The sequence below is a fragment of the Rhinoderma darwinii genome, chromosome 1, assembly GCF_050947455.1.
Source record: "Rhinoderma darwinii isolate aRhiDar2 chromosome 1, aRhiDar2.hap1, whole genome shotgun sequence".
Taxonomy (NCBI): Eukaryota; Metazoa; Chordata; class Amphibia; order Anura; family Rhinodermatidae; genus Rhinoderma; species Rhinoderma darwinii.
In genome coordinates, this window is record NC_134687.1 from 571,066,257 (window position 1) to 571,087,459 (window position 21,203).

At 42.1% G+C, this 21,203-nt stretch overlaps 1 protein-coding gene across 2 annotated transcripts in view; it reads right to left on the reverse strand.

Moving 5' to 3' along the window:
* Nucleotides 1-20,567, reverse strand: part of RGS7BP (regulator of G protein signaling 7 binding protein) — a 196,794-nt gene extending 176,227 nt beyond the window's left edge. The window contains exons 1-3 of one of the 2 annotated variants that reach the window (XM_075839165.1): nucleotides 19,945-20,567; nucleotides 14,530-14,696; nucleotides 13,530-13,610 (exon numbers count right to left, since the gene is read on the reverse strand). In XM_075839165.1, the coding sequence (XP_075695280.1) occupies nucleotides 13,530-13,610; nucleotides 14,530-14,696; nucleotides 19,945-20,097 (401 nt within the window). In that variant the 5' untranslated portion in view covers nucleotides 20,098-20,567. The remainder of the gene's footprint in view (nucleotides 1-13,529; nucleotides 13,611-14,529; nucleotides 14,697-19,944) is intronic. The other variant, XM_075839173.1, reaches the window with a different exon arrangement.
* Between the last annotated feature and the right edge of the window lie 636 nt (nucleotides 20,568-21,203).

Sequence of the window (21,203 nt, forward strand, 5' to 3'; positions counted from 1 at the left end):
TTACTATAACAGTGCCAATATGCTGCTAACCACAGTGCCCCCAAAACAGTGGCAGCCACTATAACAGTGAAAGTCACGGTGCCTCAATAACAGTGACAGTCATAGTTCCTTCATAACAGTAACAGCCACAGTGGCCCCATCACAGTGTCATCTAAAGCTCCCCCTATGAGTGACAGACAGTGTCATCACAGTAGGTATGGGGGCCCACTGCCACCTATTAACAGTAATAGAAGCTGTCAGATGGAATAAATATAAAGCAAAGCATCAAAGTAAATCTCCATTTTTGTTTGCATCAATTATTCTAGCGTCTAAACTAAGGCCCTGTTCACATCTGCGTTCGGCATTCTGTTGTTCTGCTCCATCAGAGAAGCAGACCAACAGAAATGCCAGAAGCGCAAGCTCTGTTGAACAACAGAGACAACTGCCGCCCGACGAAACCCGCTGCTCGACTGTATTTTTGGCAGAATCTGCGAAGGAGGCCCCTAACGGAGCCTCCAACGCAGATACAAACAGGGCCTAATTGTGTACTGAATTTACTGGTTTCAGGAACAAAGTATTATGAGAAAACAAGTACAAAACATCATTGGCTCTACAGTGATACTGCTAGTTCAGCAGTGTTCTAATCCTGTGACCTTCAATAGTTTTTAGTAAATTATCAATTTATTATTTGCTTACATCAAAATATGGGCATCTCCACAGTCCATGGGCAAGCACAGAGGAGTTACAACAGTCCCCTATAAGCCAAATTTAATGATTAAATATGAGGAAAATACATCTGCCTGGGCATTAAATTCCAGGAGCCAGGGAGCTAATGCATCTAAAGAGCTACCACTGGCACCATATCATTTGTATTGAGGTCAATACATCTTCCCTGGCCACTTCAAGTATCCTTCTGTCTGCTAGATTTTAATTCCTATCATCCTAATTTTACATTATTTTATTCACCCCTGATTTATAGAACTGCAGAGGACTGTGGGCAGAATAATAAAGCAGCAAGATTTGTTATAATTTCCAGAGCAAAATGTATACACAGCATATAAAATTATAGCGATATATAATATAGCAAGTACTAAATGAAGAGTCATATACATAGTCATTTACATACTAAAAAGAACTGGAATCTCCCATGACAGTTCTGTACTTGCCCTTAATAACAGCGATTGAATATTCATCAGTTTGGATTTTTCCAGCCTTTTCTAGCTACCGTCATATACAGCAACAAGGTACCAGTGATATGGTGTCTAACTGGCTGTAACATAGTTCTGCCAGGTTGCCCACTTTAAAGTGGACCTGTCACTAGGTCATATATACGTTTTGTGACCTGAATAGTGCTGCCTCCCTGATTCCAGCGCTGTTTTTCTTATTTTCCTGGCCCTCCCCATTCCAAAGATATGGCCCACTGTTGTGTTGGCTCCCTATATGCTAATTTACTGTAGTTAGCCATACGGGCGTAAACTACCTTCAAGCTGCCTCATGTTGATTGGTCAGCGTCAGAGGCAAGGTAGCTAGCTCCACTTCGTTGGTTAAGTACAGCAATTTAGCATATAGGGAGCCAACACAACAATGGACCATATCTCTGGAACAGGGGTCTAGGAAAAAAGAGTGCTGGAATCAGGGAGACCGCGCTATTCAGGTCAGTTAACCAGTTCAACTTATTTGACCTAGTGACAGGTCCTCTTTAAGGCTGTGGAAACACAGTGGCATCTGGCATGATGGAAATATCATGGAACTTCAGTGTAGAAAGCAAGGTCACACGCAACCTTCATACAATCGCAAAACGTTACCCACAACTAAATACTGTTGTGTTGCCTCATTCTAATAATTGACAGAAGCCACATGATCAGTGCTTAAAAAAAAGATTTTTTATTTTTCCCAAAGAAGCAGCGTCATTATTATCTATGGACTAGAATTGCAGTTGAATTCAAGTGAGCTGCAATACCAGTCATAGCCCCTGGGCAAGAGTGGTGCCGTTTCTAGATAAAAATACCTTTTTTCTAATCTCATACAACCCCTTTAACTATAAATCTAAACTATGAAATAGGGCTGTTATATATATATATATATAGTATATCTGTAGATAATATTATTGTAGACATGTGCTACAAAGCCTGTCAGAGACATGTTTTTTCACTAAAATTCCACTTTAAATCATGAAAAATACATTTTCTATGACATCAGCTTTGGTATTGTTAAGCCTGTGCACTACAATTACATGAAAACTCATAAATATTTCAACAGCTTCCTCAATACAAACACACTCTAGGCATGCATTTCCACTTTGTTGTTCTTTCCCGTCCTCTTGGGAAAGTTGGAAATAAACTGTAAAATGCTTATTGAGAAATATTTTAATCTGGTAAACTTTAGTATGTCTGTAGTCGGAGGATTAACCCGTCGTGTTGGATATTTGCTGGCTAGTGGTTCCAGCTTTCATCTCATGTGCCACAGGGACAAGAGACTGGCTGCCAACTGATGCATGAGTGGAGGTTCCTACATTTAGGCCAATCTGGCATTGAAAAGATAACTCTGCCAACACATGAAACTACATTCTTGCTTGCTTGACAGTGCTCAGCAGACATAGATAGACCAGTTGCAAGACAAATCATTGTTTATACTGAATGTTGCAAAAGTCAATGATAACCCTTTAGTTTCTTTCATTTCAAGTCAAAATGGCCATTATGTACAAGTTATTCATTATTAAGAAACAGAAAAAAAAGAAAGAAAATTTATATTTGGCAAAAGGCTCAACAAATAAACAAAAAATAAAATAATCTGTGTTTTATCCGCCCACCCTTCACTTTAAACGGTTTGCATTCTGTTCGGGAGACTTGCTGCTTGTAAACACTATCAAGGTTCAGTAAAAGGTCTCCTGCACAATGGTCAGAAATCACGCAGAATTTCTGCAGCGTTTACGCAAGATGAATCGACATGTTGCAGATTACGAATCCGTACTGCAGGTCAATTTCTGTAAAAGTTTTCTGTGGATTCTTTCCGTGACGTGTGGATGAGATTCGTTAAAATCTCATTCACTTTGCTGCTACTGTAATGTGGTTCGTAACTTCCGCAGCATTTCCATTCCATGTACAGGAGCTCTTCACAGTTTTATGCTTTTTATGCTTCTTATAATCTATGTAATCCCAAAGACATTGAGTAAAGCTGAAGTCTGGCTCTGACCAGTTCATTCTTCTGAGAACACCAGGAGCTTCATTGAGAAGAACATCTCTATCTTCACATTAGCGTGTGGGGGTTATCTGGCCGTAGGAGGTATTATTTTCATATTCAAGAAGATAGCATTTGTTGGTATGTCTCAACATTCATGATGCCTTCAATCTAAAACACATCACCAACTCCAGATGTTGTTATGACTCCTAAAACTGTCATTGATTGAAACGCCAGCGTACTACCTCACCTAGCAGAAACAGCTGCCAGGTTACCTTTCGGTACATGCTGTACAGTTCCTGTATCTCCACACAGCCATGCACGTGCACTTCCTGCTGACGGTGTTGCTAGGTCTGCCCATAGGGCGGACGCGCATTCACTTCCTGCATCTTATAGGGCCAGTGCGCGTACTCAAACCTTCCTCAGCCTATTCCTGTCAATCACCAGGTATCTTAGTTAGCTTTACTAGACACAACCTGCCTGAGCAATTTTGGTGCAACCTAGGTGTGTCACGGAAAGGTTCCTGTTTGCATCCTGCTTCCAGTCTGCCCCTGCTCAAGGCTACCAGCCTGTATCCAGCTCTCCGCTACCAGCCTGTATCCAGCTCTCTGCTACCAGCCTGTATCCAGCTCTCCGCTACCAGCCTGTATCCAACTCTCCGCTACCAGCCTGTATCCAACTCTCCGCTACCAGCCTGTATCCAGCTCTCCGCTACCAGCCTGTATCCAGCTCTCCGCTACCAGTTGTATCCAGCTCTCCACTACCAGCCTGTATCCAGCTCTCCGCTACCAGCGTGTATCCAGCTCTCCGCTACCAGTCTGTATCCAGCTCTCCGCTACCAGCCTGTATCCAGTGCTCCGCTACCAGCCTGTATCCAGCTCTCCGCTACCAGCGTGTATCCAGCTCTCTGCTACTAGTCTGTATCCAGCTCTCCGCTACCAGCCTGTATCCAGCTCTCCGCTACCAGCCTGTATCCAGCTCTCTGCTACCAGTCTCCGCTATTTACCAGTGCCTGTACCCTTGGTACTCTACACTATAGTATCCTGGTCCGCTGGGACAGCCACTACTCTTGCCGGTGGAGTAGCACAGTGGGTCCACAACCCGTTGGTCGCAACACCGAGCCTCCAGCATGGTTGACTTTTCTTTGTAGACATGGTCCGAAGGTCTTTCATTGATCCAGCGCTGTACAATCTGCTTTCTGGTACCTCCAAACTTCTAAAATTTAGACTCTTAGTGTAAAGGATCTGCCAGGCACAGCTTCGGGGTTAACTCCTAGAACTAATCAGTCAGCACCTGAGAATACATCCCTGAGACTGACTCCTGCTTCCACCATTCAGGCGGGCAGGCTTAGGAGTGGGAGAACCTATCGTAACCTGGCCAGACTCAGCTAGCTCCCGCCCTCGGTCTATTTAAGCCTGCACTTCTTGTCCCTCGGTGCTTGTGATTCTTTCCTTGTGGTTTCCTGGCCCAGCTACAGCTCCTGCTATTTTTGATCCTGCTCCATACAGACCCTGGCTTACCGACTACTCTTCTGCTTTTCGTTTTGTACCTCGCACACTCCTGGCTTGACTCGGCTCGTTCACCACTCTGGTTGCTCACGGTGTTGCCGTGGGCAACGGCCCCTTTTCCTTGCTTGTGTTCCTTTGTAGGGACCGCCGCCCAGTTGTACCCCGTCGCCTAGGGCGGGTCGTTGCAAGTAGGCAGGGACAGAGTGGCGGGTAGATTAGGGCTCACTTGTCCGTCTCCCTACCCCCTGCCCTTACACTTAGGTTGATAAAATCTTACTTAGATGTCCAGTTTTGGTCTTCAAGTGAGATTTTTTTTCTTTTTTTTAACTTCTTTTAGTAATTACTCATTCACAGATATTTAATATCGGAAAGAAATGTGTAAAAATTAAGCTTTAACTTATAGTTTTGTGTATCTGATGGTGAACGTTTTGCTGCTCCACCAGCTCTTGCACAGTTGTTAGGATCAATGCTCCTTCTAAGGCCTCATGTACACCACTGTAGATTTCACCTGTAATTACGGACCCTTTAATTTTTATGGCCGATGGACACCTTCCCGTATATTTATGGAAAGGTCCCCACAACTGGAGAAAGGCTTCACAAAAAATAGGACATGTCCTATTTTTTGCTTTTTACGGACCGTGAGTCCATACTTTATATGGGAGCATAGCCCGCAAATGCGGGTGGCTGTCCGCGACCGTCAGTGGCCGGCCGAGCCAGTAATCACGGACCGTGATTATGGGCACGGTCGTGTGCAGGGGGCCTAAATCTTTGTAGATATATATTGCCATACACAGTACCACACAAAGTTCAGACACTGTATACAGCACCTAGATTAATTGGCAATAAAGCATTCACATAAATACTGCATACAGCAGTCATATAGTGTCATATAGTGGTCAGATAACTAGTTTATAGGGTATCCAGATAAAGTGTCATATAGCAGCCAGTTAAATGGTGCATACAACATCCAGATAAACAGTACATATAATGGTTAGATAAATAGTATACATTTAGGTCCAGAATTATTTGGACAGTGACACAATCTTCATGATTTGGGCTCTGCATGCCACCACATTGAATATGAAATGAAACAACTAAGATGCAATTGAAGTGTAGACTTTCAGGTTTAATTCAAGGGGTTGAAAAAAAATATCCTGTGAAACTTTAGGAATTGCAACCATTTTTCTACACAGCCTCCTCATTTCAGGGGCTCAAAAGTAATTGGACAAATTAACATTACCATAAATAAAATGTTTATTTTAATACTTTGTAGAGAATCCTTTGCAGGCAATGACTGCCTGAAGTCTAGAACCCATTGACATCACCAAACTCTGGGTTTCCTCCTTTGTGATGCTTTGCCAGGCCTTTACTGCAGCTGTCTTCAGTTGTTGCTTGCTTTCACCTCCCCAGACATGTGCAGCATGTAATGGGGAGGGCTGCACAAACCCTGGGGCACTTTAAATTTTTTTCAACCTCCCTCCGTTATTTAGATATCGGTGCCGTTATATTTGGCGCCCGATATTTAAATAACACCCTGAACAGTCAACGGGGCGTTACTGTGGCTGTGACACTGTCCAATTAGATATGGACAGTGCCACAGCAAGAGCGTGGAGAGAGAGTGCGCGATTGCAGTCTTTTCACCCGAACTGGCAAGGAGGCGTGTCTCTGCTACACACAGTGTAAGAGCTGGGGAGCGCTTACATTGTCCGAAGCAAAGACAAGCCCCCTTGCCAGTTCAGCAGACAATACAAGACTGATCTCTCGCAAGAGCTGAAGAGATGAGAGCGCGCTCTCCTCTCCACATCCCTTACACTGTCTGTAGCAGTGACACGCCCCCTTGCCAGTTCGGCAGAAGACTAATCTTGAAAGCTGAAGAGTGAGAGATTGTGCGCACGCGCACACTCTCTCTCCTCGCTCTTGCTGTAACACTGTCTATATCTGATTGGACAGTGTCACAGCCATAGTAGCACACCCCCTTGCCAGTACAGGCCCCGTTGACTGTTCAGGGGGTTATTTAAATTTCGGACGCCAAATATAACGCACCGATATCTAAATGACGGAGGGAGGTAGAAAAAAAATGTAAAGTGCCCCAGGGTTTGTTTAGCCCTCCCCATTATATGCTGCACTCAGCTGCACGTGTATGGGGAGGTGAAAGGTTCTCTTTAAGTTTTGCCTTAAGCAAGTGAAATGCCTGCTCGATCGGGTTGAGATCTGATGATTGACTTGGCCATTGCAGAATATTCCACTTCTTTGCCTAAAAAAACTCCTGGGTTGCTTTTGCAGTATGTTTTTGGTCATTGTCCATCTGTACTGTGAAGCGACGTCCAATCCACCTTGCTGCATGTGGTTGAATCTGAGCAGAAAGTATATCCCTGAACACTACAGAATTCATCTGGCTGCTTCTGTCTTCAGTCACATCATCAGTAAACACTAATGACCCAGTGCCTTTGGCAGCCATGCATGCCCATGCCATCACACTGCCTCCACCATGTTTTACAGAGGATGTGGTGAGCTTTGGATCATGAGCCGTTCCAAGCCTTCTCCATACTTTCTTCCGCCCATCATTCTGGTAGAGGTTGATCTTAGTTTCATGCTGTTCCAGAACTGGGCTGGCTTCTTTACATGTTATTTGGCAAAGTCTAATCTGGCCTTTCTATTTTTGAGGCTGATTAATGGATTGCACCTTGTGGTGAACCCTCTGTATTTGCTCTCATGAAGTCTTCTCTTTATGGTAGACTTAGATACTGATACACCAACTTCCAGTAGAGTGTTCTTCACTTGGGTAGATGGTGTGAAGGGGTTTTTCTTCACCATGGAAAGGATTCTGCGATCATCCACAACTGTTGTCTTCCATGGGTGTCCAGGCCTTTTGGAGGTCATGAGATCACTAGTGCGCCCTTTTTTTTTTTTTCAAGAATGTACCAAACTGTTGATTTGGCCACTCCTAACATTTGTGTAATCTCTATGATGGATTTCTTCATTTTTTTCAGCCTAACGATGGTCTGTTTCACTTGCATTGAGAACTCCTTTCACCTCATGTTGCGGGTTCACAGCAACAGCTTCCAAATTCCAATCCCACACCTGTAATCAACTCCAGATATTTTACCTGCTTAATTGATGATAGATTAACGAGGGAATAGCCCATGCAGCCAATTAAATAGCTTTTGAGATAATTATCCAATTCCCTTTGGTCCCTTGAAAAAGAGGCAGCTACATATTAAGGAGCTGTAATTCTTAAACCCTTACTCAAATTAGGGTGTGAATACCCTAAAACTAAAGCTGAGGGTCTGCACTTTAAGTCCATATTGATTATATAACTGTATATTCAATATGTTTTGGTAAACAGCTAAAATGCCAAAACTTGTGTCACTGTACAAATAATTCTGGACCTAACTGTATAATGCCCCAAGATAAATTGTGCACACAGCATCCAGAAAAATAGTGCATATATCATCCAGATAAAAACTGTGAGCAGCGTCCAGATGAATATCATATATAGTGTCCAGATAAATTGTGTTTACAGTGGTGAAGAAACAGTACATACAATTCCCACCCTCGAACTAGCCTTATGAGGATCGTTTTTGTAGAATGAGTTTAATTTTTAATGTCACCATTTTGGTATACTTATAATGTATTAAACTTTTATACATTTTTGGGGAATAAAAAAAATTCCAACATATTTTTGGGGATCTATTATTACAGCATTCTCAGTGCGGTATAAATAATCTAAACTTTATTCTGCTGGTCGTAACAATTATGCAGATTCCAAATTTATATATTTGTGTGTGTGTGTTTTACTACTTTTGCACAAAAAAAACCCATTATCTTTTCAAAATAATTTGTATTTGTGTCACCATTCCATAACATTTTTATTTTCTGTCAACGTACCTTTATGACAGATTATTTTTTGTGGGACAACATGTAGTTTTTATTATTTTTATTAGTACTATTTGGGAACACAGGATTTTTTAATTACTTTTTTTTCCTGTTTTTGGGAGGAGGGATTAACAAAAATTTGGAGGGATTAACAATTTTGACTTTGGTTTTTAGTTTGTTTGCACAACCAACTTGAAAGAATCATGCAGGACATAGGTTTTCTTCCAATATAAAATAATTTTTATTAATTGCCTTTAAAAACATGCGATACGGTGCATAAAAAATATCATGGAGAACAAACGCAGACAAGAAATCACAGAGAGGTGGACTCCCCAAATACAATAATGACCCCAAGTATAACAAATATATGGTACATGAAACGGTTGAATAAAGTACATACTTTAACTACAAACTGCATGTTCATTTAGAGTAACATAATAGACCCCACTGTGGGAATAAAGACGTGAACAGATAAAATCCCCCAAAAAATCCAATAAAAAGAAAGTACCACAGAGCGGAATTCTGAAGACCGTGGTATAAGTTCGTGTGATGGCCAACAACGGCCGTCACACGGACACATGTATTTCAATGGGGCTGTTTACACGGCCGTTGTTTCAATGGTGTGAAGGGTCTGTTAAAAAATAGAACATGTCTTAATTTTTTCCGTTTTCACTGATTCCTCGATAGACTCAAGTCTATGGGGATCCGTGAAAACAGGACAGACACAGGAAGAAACTCGGACGTGAAAACGGTCGTTTTTCACATCCAAGTTTCCCCACGTTTGTCTGAATTCGGCCTAAATGGCCAAGCTGAAAACAAAGGCCAGAGAAATAGTATCAAGGGAGTCCACCACATCCGACAAGCATTTCGCAATGAATGCTTCGTCCAGGGGTTTGTTTTTTATGGTGTTCACCGTGTGGGATGAATAACTTGTTAAGTTTAGAATACGGGTCATTACGATGTAGAAATACCAATCATGCATATTTTTTTATTATTTTTTCAATAATAAAATATTGCATAAGGGCATTATTATTTTTTATTAGTCTCACAATGGGACTTGACTACGCAATTGTTTGACCGCTAACATCATACAATGCAATTCTTCTGCATTGCAATGTATTGTGCATGTTATTACCCGTTATTACCCTGGCTGCCATGGCAACCCACAATACACCCGCTGCAGATGGCGTGGGCACAGCTTCTGATCCCGCACCATGCCTCCACTGTAATAGTATGGTGCTAAATCAATATACTCACCCTACAATGTTCCGCCACTTCCTTAGTAATGATAGCCTGGTCCCCTGCAAGTCCCTGTATCGTGGCCTACAGGGACCAGCAGGGGACCAGGCTAGAGTTACCAAGGGAGCGAAAGATTTAGAAGGTGATTATAGTGTTTGTTTGGTTGTTAATTTTAAACTGCTTTTTTAAATTGTCCAGACCTGCAGGTTTTGCTGCGGATCCGTAGGTAAATCGCAGCAAAATCTGATTAATTGGGATTTGTTGTGAATTTTTACTTCTCCATTAAATTCAACGGGGAACGTCCACAACAAATCCTTACAGTTTTCAAAATCTGTACCTTAGGTCAGTGTTTCCACAGTGTGTAGATGAGATTTGTTCAAATCTCATCCACTTTGCTGCTACGGAATTCTGCTACGGATTTTCCATCCGAAAAGCATAATTTTCAATATTAGTATAGTAATATTCTCAGATAGTTATATGCAGCCATTTATCAAAATGCAACATTCTATGTCTCTCATCATTGGGGCACTGCCAAGTAGGTAAAAGCCTTAGGGCACGTTCAGACGTGGCGGAATTGCTGTGGAATTCTCCAGCGGACGTTTTTTACAGTTGTTTCAATACATTTTTAGGCAAGTTGGTTCAGACGTTGCGGAAAACTCCGCTGCGGATCATAGGCTGCGGAATTTTCACTCCCCAGCATGTACTGTCTGTTGCGGAGAAGAATTTCACTGCGTATTTCAGCCTTTGCAATGCAAAAACTGAAATCTGTGGCCAGTCCGCTGTGTTTTCTGCAACGTCTGAACTACCTGTCAAATATGCAAATGTTGGTGCAGATTCGTTGCGTAATTGCCCCAAATCTGCACCAACATTTGCAGCGGAAAACTACACCACGTCTGAACGTGCCCTAGGGGTGAGTCCAGACATACCTACTCTTTTTGCAGTTCTGCAGCGATTTTCGGAAATCCAAGACATGTGGACTCACTCTTAGGCCGGGTTTACACGAGCGTGTGCGTTTTGCGCACACAAAAAAGGCAGCGTTTTGCGTGCGCAAAAGGCACCTAACAGCTCCCTGTGTCATCCCCGTATGATGCGCAGCTGCATGATTTTTGCGCAGCCGCCATCATTATGTGGTGCTTTTCTGTTTACATTCATAGTTTGACAGCTGTTGCGCGAATCACGCTCGTCCCACGGAGGTGCTTCCGTGTGGCATGCGTGATTTTCACGCACCGATTGACTTCAATGGGTGCGTGATGCGCGAACAACGCACAAATATAGGACATGTTGTGAGTTTTACGCAACGGACTCACATTGCGCAAAAATCACGGACTGTCTGCACTGCCCCATAGACTAATATAAGTCCGTACGACACGCATGAAAATCACGCGCGTTGCACGGACGTATTACACGTTCGTCTAAACAAGCCCTTATAGAGAGTAATGTAAATAAAGTGCATGCGATAAGTTAAAGGAATACCCTGGGCAAAACTGATGCATTATGTTATGCCTAGTGCAGGGCCTGATAGAGAAGAGAGAAGCCCTGCACTGGGCATTATATAGTATATCAGTTTTAAGGAAACACTGACAAATATTTAACTCAACCAATAATATTCATTGTTTTAATTTAAAGAAAATTCAAATATGAAGCCTGAATTTTTTTAAAATATTCATGTTACTATATATATGTATGTCATGCACTGTTATTTTTGCCTGTCTTTGTTTTTTTATTTTTCTCATGTACCTATTATATGACTCTAATAAAAAAACAAAGTTAGGAAAAAATATTCACCTGTTTGCCTCTATAAAAAGTCAAAATGTATAAACAACTTGTTTATTTTTATGTTCCTTCTGTAGAGGTAATTATCACCTGAAAAGTCCTTGTAAGGGTCAGTTCACACAGAGTTTTTTTACACGTTTTTTGACGCGGAAACTGCGTCGGAAAACACGCCAAAAAACGGCCGAAAATGCCCTACCATTGATTTCAATAGGAGGCGAACGCGTTTTTTTCCCGCGAGCGGAAAAAACGGCTCGCAGGAAAAAGAAGCGACATGCCCTATGCCATTGACATCAAAGGAAGGCAGAGAAAACATATTTCGCTGCGTTTTTTGCCCGTGGCGCTCAATGGCCGTGGTCGAAAAATGCAGCGAAAATCGGCTTGCAGGCAGAACAAAATCTGCCTTAAAATTTCAAACGGAATATTGAGGCAGATTTTCTGCATGCAAAAAACCCAGCCTGAGGCATCATGCACGCAACCGTAGCCATGTGCACGCCCGTGATTTTCAAGTCGGCCGCACACATGGCCGTAACACAGAACACGGCCGTAATAAGACATGGCCCTTCTTTCTGCAGTCCAGGCTCCTGGGCCATACACGGACCATTGAAACCACGGTCGGGTGCATAGGCGCATAGAAATGAATGGGGCAGCAATTCTAGCGTGGATTTTCGGGGGCATTGCGGCCGCAAAAGCACGTTCGTGTGCTTGTGGCCTAAGACTTAATTCACATCAGTATTAAAGGCTCTGTTAGGGGCCTCCGTCGCATATTCTGCCGAAAATACCAGAAACAATAGCGCAGCATGCTGTGCTATTCTTTCCCTTAAATCCACGGACACTCCGACGGAAACCCGACGGAATCCATTAAAGTCAATGGATTCCGTCAGGCACCAGTTGTCCCCATTGTTTAATGGAGTCTGCCCTTCTGGCATTTTCGTTGTTCTGCTCCTCTGATGGATCAGAACAATGGAACGCCAAACGCAGATGTGAACAGGGCCTAAGGCTTGTTAGACTTACTACTTTATTATTTGTACTTTGTCTTCTTTTAGAGCAGTAGTGGCCAAATAGTAGATCGTGATCTACTGGTAAACCTCAGGGCAGGGACTAGAAGCCTAGTTCAGTAACCAGGCTGTTCTCTTCCGGACGTCTACACAAAACTGGGAAAACTTTCTCCTCATAGGTTCATGTTTCAGTGTTTTTGTCTTCAATATTTCTTGTGAAATGCTCATGAGTGAATTATATAGGGACGTGTGAGTCGTGCTATTCGCTGCTGGGGCCTCACATACTCCCTGACAGCTATTATAGGCCCACTGCAAGGTGGATGGGAGGAACAACAAGGTTATGTATGAAGAGGTTATGTATGGGGAGCAAGTGCAACAACTAATTAATTGAGGCTGCGATCATTGTCATGGTCATGATTAGGGCTCTAAATAAGGGGCATGCAAAAATTGTGCGGTGACATCCTCTGTATGCCATATCACCTCACTCCCTGAAGATCACCTAACTCAGGCTCCACAAAGAGTAGATCCCAAACGGAAAAAGTTTGGCCACTCCTGTGTTAGGCTGGATTCACACGAGCACATTACGTCCATAATGGACAGTCCCGTACTGTAATCATGTTTTCAGTACGGGACAGTTGTCCGGCAGCGAGGCAGGGACTCCTAGCATCGTACATAACTATGATGCTAGGAGCCCGCTCCCTGCAGTGTGTTCGGTCCGGGACTTCCGGTCGAAATACGTTCCGTCCATTACGGACGTAATGTGCTCGTGTGAATCCAGCCTTAGAGTCCCCGACTCCATCCAGAGGATGTCGGCCAAGCAATTTTGCCAAACTGTCCCTCAGACTTTCTCTCAACCTGTTGCAAACTAGGTCAGATAGACCATGGAGGACTTATTTGCTCAATATGGTATAAACACTAATATGTTATGCATATTTCCCAGCTCATTAAAGCCAAATGATGGTTTGTTTGTTTGTTTTTTTACTTGCTTTCTTGATAGCATTGTTGAAACCACTGAGAACAGATGGGTTGGTTGGGCTGTATTTCTTGATATATCAGTTGCATTCTAAACATAAAACAAGACCAGTCAACAAAAGAATTCTCTTACAAATGTATCAAGTAGACAGTAACATTTTTATGTCCATATTTTACCATCAACAGCACAATAATGTGAAACAACCTTTATTTTAAGTTCAAACTTGTTTCATTACGTAACATTAAAACAAAAAAAAAGAAACTGTGATCATCATATTTAGATGTGTACTCCCCATTTGTCGTACTGAATTCCACCTTGGATCATTTGACTGTCAAGCGGAGCTATTTCTATAGTGTCAGCGGTTTAGTGTACCAATATGCAGCCATTAGAAACCAATAATATCGGACTGATATGAGTTCGGCCCAAAAAAATGGTTGCCATTATGGCAGATTATCCTTGGTATTTGCAAAAGTTGTTTTTTTTGCCAAAATGTTCTGCCACTTAAAATGTGGTGGTATGATAAAGACCAGTGTTTCTCAATGTTTCTATGTCAAGTACCCCCTACTCAAATAAAGGACATGAAAGTGCCCCCAATTATCATCACACACTGAGCTGCACCTATTAAAAGCACAGCATGAGTACAATATTAGTAGTACCCCCTAGAGAGATGGCCTCTACCACCTATGGTACACATAGTACAGGTTGAGAACAGTAGACAACACTATGTAGACAACAGTTCTAATAATATTAAGGTTACTCCACTAATGTTGATGGGACAAGGTCATTAGAAGACGTTAGTCTTGATTTCATAGTATTGTCTGTGAATTACTATGTTCAAGAACGCCAACATTGACACGGTTCTCTGCTCTGCTTTTATAGGAAGGAAGCTAAAAGATACATGATAACAGCTTGGTGTCCTTGCAAAGACCTCTGAGCAACCCTCTTCCAGACAAATCTCACATAATGAATTAGCTGCTTGGTAATAATTTATGGAAACCATATATCCTACCCAGAGATTGCTGAGAGTTTTTGGTGTGCCTGGAGAGCCATCTCACAGCCTTTGGTTCGAGTTTTCTGCATTTCAGCCCGTAGGGAGGGACAGCTTACTGACACGTCCCCAATGGATATGACTAATTCACGATATAAAGCCACCTGGGTGTTGAAATCCTGGACAAGCTAGAAAAAATACATTATCACAATCAGAAACATCATTTTCTCTATTACACCTGCTACCATTCCTAATCATATACATCCCTTCTATAGGTCATTATTTAATGTGACTATTAAACCACATATGGATATACATAAGAAAAAAAATGATTCATTGCTTTATTTTTATACGAGAAGAATCCATTCAAATTTCTGTTAAAAGTAGATCTACACAGATCACATAAAAGAGGATATTACCAGAATATGAAATGACGGCAGTGCTAGGTGCATATGAGGACAACAACCCTCTCCCCACCTAATCTAAAGACTAGACAAAGAGGTGAAAGCAGCCAGGTGTCTTCTGTACAGATCAGCAAATGAGTTCATATACATAATAATCAACTAGTCCCTACATAGATACATTGTATCCAGGGAATTGATTTGTCCTCCTTAAGGTGGCCTTCAGTGCAATATCACCCCATTTCCCTATTTTTAACCCTTTGTACAACACCTTTAAACCACCAGAACTAGTGGTTTGGATCCTGCATAATTATAAATATTGTAGCAGGAAAACACTGGGCATTTTCTGGGTATATGTGTAATATCAATGCAGCAAAAGATCATCGGTGGAGTCTTGAAAATATTTATAGAATTAGATTTAATGTTGTTATAAAAGTAACACATGTTTCTAAATACAAGAAGAAAGTGCAGAGAGTTAATAACAACCTAAATAAATAAATAAATAAATAAATACTAGGGAAAAAAAGAATTGATGCAGCCACTTATGAGCAATGAAAGGGTTAACCTCTTTATTTATTTTTTTTGTGTCCCAACTCAGTGCATCTATCTGCAATAACAGAGACCACTAATGTGACATCCAGCTGCAAGTGCTGTAATATGTGGTTGAGCCTGGGGAATGTATAATGTGGTTATTGTATTAAACACCTGTGCATTCACCAGGACAAGGTCTAGTTCACACTTGGATTAGAGCAAGTGGCTATAGCAGGAGGAAGGGAGGGAGACAGAGGAGATGATGTGTGATGTGGTTACACTGCAGCCTGTTACCGGCAGATGAGCAGACACCCAGGGATAGTGACTAAGACACATAGATCAGTGCAATGCTCTGCTGAGTGCATTCCATACATGAGCTATATGGGGATGGGAAATAGCTGAGTACAATGCTTTGATGTGGACTGACTGGGTATAGTAACTCAGTGCAATGCTCTGCATAATATATATTAATCATATGTGGACTGGTGATAGTGGAGACACAAAGCTCAGCCGTCAATTAATTTAAATCATTCACTAAACCATTTGTGTTCAGTAGTCCAGAGCAATGTTCTGCTGTATATATCCCAGTCATACCCTATGGATTAAGTTATGATAGTGACTACATATAGCTTAGCGCATTGCTCTGCATGTGTAAAGGGGATGATGAAGACATGGTGAAGTACACAATATATACTCCAAACATGCACTCAGCTATATGTGGACAGGGGATAGTGAAGTCATGGTGAAGTATACAGTATATACTCCAGACATGCACTCAGCTATATGTGGACAGGGGATAGTGAAGTCATGGTGAAGTATACAGTATATACTCCAGACATGCACTCAGCTATATGTGGACAGGGGTGATGAAGATATGGTGAAGTATACAGTATATACTACAGTCATGAACTCAGCTATATGTGGACAACGGATGATGAAGACATGGTGAAGTATACAGTATATACTCCAGACATGCACCCAGCTATATGTGGACAGGAGATGATGAAGACATGGTGAAGTATACAGTATATACTCCAGACATGCACCCAGCTATATGTGGACAGGGGATAGTGAAGATATGGTGAAGTATACCGTATATACTCCAGACAGGCACCCAGCTATATGTGGACAGGGGATAGTGAAGATATTGTGAAGTATACAGTATATACTCCAGACATGCACTCAGCTATATGTGGACAGGGGATAGTGAGGTCATGGTGAAGTATACAGTATATACTCCAAACATGCACTCAGCTATATGTGGACAGGGGATAGTGAAGTCATGGTGAAGTATACAGTATATACTCCAGATATGCACTCAGCTATATGTGGACAGGGGATAGTGAAGATATTGTGAAGTATACAGTATATACTCCAGACATGCACTCAGCTATATGTGGACAGGGGATAGTGAAGATATTGTGAAGTATACAGTATATACTCCAGACATGCACTCAGCTATATGTGGACAGGGGATAGTGAAGTCATGGTGAAGTATACAGTATATACTCCAGACATGCACTCAGCTATATGTGGACAGGGGTGATGAAGATATGGTGAAGTATACAGTATATACTACAGTCATGCACTCAGCTATATGTGGACAGGAGATGATGAAGACATGGTGAAGTATACAGTATATACTACAGTCATGCACTCAGCTATATGTGGACAGCGGATGATGAAGACATAGTGAAGTATACAGTATATACTCCAGGCATGCACTCAGCTATATGTGGACAGCGGATGATGAAGACATGGGGAAGTATACAGTATATACTCCAGACATGCACTCAGATATGTGGACAGGGGATGATGAAGACATGGTAAAGTATACAGTATATACTCCAGACATGCACTCAGCTATATGTGGACAGCGGATGATGAAGACATGGTGAAGTATACAGTGTATATATACTCCAGACATGAACTCAGCTATATGTAGACAGAAGATGGTGAAGATATTGTAAAGTATACAGTATATGCATGTGGACAGGGGATGAAGAAGACAAAGTGAAGTATACTGTATATACTCCAGACATGCACTCAGCTATATGTGGACAGGGGAGGGTGAAGTATACAGTATATACTCCAGACATGCACTCAGCTATATGTGGACAGGGGATGGCGAAGTATACAGTATATACTCCAAACATGCACTCAGCTATATGTAGCCAGAAGATGGTGAAGATATTGTGAAGTATACAGTATATACTTGAGCCATGCATGTTGACAGGGGATGAAGAAGACATGGTGAAGTATACTGTACACTCCCCCTTACATGCACTATGGTACATGTGGACAGGGGATGGTGAAGCATACAGTATATACTCCAGACATGCACTCAGGTACATGTGGACAGGGGGTGGTGAAGTCATTGTGAAGTATATAGTATATACTCCAGACATGCACTCAGCTATATGTGGACAGAAGATGGTGAACATATGGTGAAGTATACAGTATATACTCCAGACATGCACTCAGCTATATGTGGACAGAAGATGGTGAACATATGGTGAGGTATACAGTATATACTCCAGACATGCACTCAGCTATATGTGGACAGAAGATGGTGAACATATGGTGAAGTATACAGTATATACTCCAGACATGCACCCAGCTATATGTAGACAGAAGATGGTGAACATATGGTGAAGTATACAGTATATACTCCAGACATGCACCCAGCTATATGTGGACAGGGGATAGTGAAGATATTGTGAAGTATACAGTGTATATATACTCCAGACATGCACTCAGCTATATGTGGACAGGGGATAGTGAAGACATGGTGAAGTATACAGTATATACTCCAGACATGCACTCAGCTATATGTGGACAGGGGTGATGAAGATATGGTGAAGTATACAGTATATACTACAGTCATGCACTCAGCTATATGTGGACAGGAGATGATGAAGACATGGTGAAGTATACAGTATATACTACAGTCATGCACTCAGCTATATGTGGACAGCGGATGATGAAGACATAGTGAAGTATACAGTATATACTCCAGGCATGCACTCAGCTATATGTGGACAGCGGATGATGAAGACATGGGGAAGTATACAGTATATACTCCAGACATGCACTCAGATATGTGGACAGGGGATGATGAAGACATGGTAAAGTATACAGTATATACTCCAGACATGCACTCAGCTATATGTGGACAGCGGATGATGAAGACATGGTGAAGTATACAGTGTATATATACTCCAGACATGAACTCAGCTATATGTAGACAGAAGATGGTGAAGATATTGTAAAGTATACAGTATATGCATGTGGACAGGGGATGAAGAAGACAAAGTGAAGTATACTGTATATACTCCAGACATGCACTCAGCTATATGTGGACAGGGGAGGGTGAAGTATACAGTATATACTCAGCTATATGTGGACAGGGGATGGCGAAGTATACAGTATATACTCCAAACATGCACTCAGCTATATGTAGCCAGAAGATGGTGAAGATATTGTGAAGTATACAGTATATACTTGAGCCATGCATGTTGACAGGGGATGAAGAAGACATGGTGAAGTATACTGTACACTCCCCCTTACATGCACTATGGTACATGTGGACAGGGGATGGTGAAGCATACAGTATATACTCCAGACATGCACTCAGGTACATGTGGACAGGGGGTGGTGAAGTCATTGTGAAGTATATAGTATATACTCCAGACATGCACTCAGCTATATGTGGACAGAAGATGGTGAACATATGGTGAAGTATACAGTATATACTCCAGACATGCACTCAGCTATATGTGGACAGAAGATGGTGAACATATGGTGAAGTATACAGTATATACTCCAGACATGCACTCAGCTATATGTGGACAGAAGATGGTGAACATATGGTGAAGTATACAGTATATACTCCAGACATGCACCCAGCTATATGTAGACAGAAGATGGTGAACATATGGTGAAGTATACAGTATATACTCCAGACATGCACCCAGCTATATGTGGACAGGGGATAGTGAAGATATTGTGAAGTATACAGTGTATATATACTCCAGACATGCACTCAGCTATATGTGGACAGGGGATAGTGAAGATATTGTGAAGTATACAGTGTATATATACTCCAGACATGCACCCAGCTATATGTGGCCTGGGGATAGTGAAGATATTGTGAAGTATACAGTGTATACTCCAGACATGCACTCAGCTATATGTGGACAGGGGATGGTGAAGCACAATATGCACAGGAGAAAGTGGAGACATAAAGATCAATGCAATGCTCTGCTCTATACATTCCATTTCTCTACTTAGCTGTATGGGGACTAGGGTGCAATGCTCTGCTGCCAGCATCCCGACCATGCACTGAGCTATATGTGGACCAGGGTGTCATCTCCAATAGGTGCTGCAGTTTTAAAAATAGTGCATGTGCACGTGATGTGAATAGCCAAGAAGGGGGTGGGTGGGAGTGGCACTAAAGCAAAACCATTACAGATATTATCATTATTTTGTCTTCTGTACCCACCATCTTGCAGTGGTCCAGTGTTCTGTGGGATTTGAGGGTGCTCTCCGAGCTCCCCCTGCGATCAAGATCTCTGGGGAGTGATTTGCTGCCGATTTGGAAGATCGATCCCTGTGATCTGGGGCGATTTTTGCGCCCATTCGGTGCAGAAGTCATGCATACACATCCACCAAGCAATGCCAAGGCGAGATGGGGGGAGGGTATAGGGTGCCAGCCACTTCACAGAGCTCAAAGTGGCTCAGTAACTCCTTCCGAAGTAGGTTTTCTTATAGGAGGAGCAGGTAACCTTCACCAGGCAGGAGAGACGCTGAGTGTTGCTGCATAGCTCTGTATCAGGGGATGCCAGCCCTGCAATGCATGGTGATCCCTGTATATCCCAATGTGAATGCACACAGGCTTCCTCCTATGATCGATCACAAGGCAGGGCAAGCACAAGCAGCCAAGAGTTGCCATTCAGAGAGGGGTTGAGCTCCTGTGTTTTCTACATTAGCTGTAGCATCCTCATAGTGTCTGGATCACACCTCCCTGGAGGATTAAGTAGATCGAGCCAAGGATCAGGCTCACTGCTCTCTTCCTCAAGATCCTCTGAGATGCCTGCTAGGACTGGAAGAGGATGGGAATCTGGCATACTGACGTGGTTAGCATCATAGCCCATTGATAGGACAGGAATACAAATGTGATCTATCAATCCACCCCCTACTGTTTATATACTTATCCAATCAAAGCCTCTAGAACATCAATGGTAATATTACTTCATACTGCTCTATTAATAGACAGACTTTAGAATAAAACACATGTCACTATGTGCAAGCACTGCTGCCTCCTTCACAGGGTGTGTACAATCTGGACTAAACTATCACCATGGGTTGGTTTGTTTGTTTGTTTTTTACAAACTATAAATAAACAAATATTTTTAGGACACAAGTTTTTGAGTCACAACTGTAAAAAAAGAAGTCTGACAAAAGTAATGGCTATAGCAGGGAATGTATGATAACCAGTGTCAAAGTCAAGCACCAATTCAGAGCTGCTTAGAAAAATAGGGATTTGCATGAATTTCAATTCCCTAATTTTGCTATTATCAGTACACATAGGACTTTTTTTTATTTTTTTTTACAGTATTGAATATATTAAAGGGGTTCTCTGGCTAAGGTCTCTTTCACACGACAGTATTCCGGTCAGTTTTTCTGCAACAGTATTTGGAAGCCAAAACTAGGAGTGGATACAAAACATGGAAGAAGTGCAAGTCTTTTCATTATAGTTTT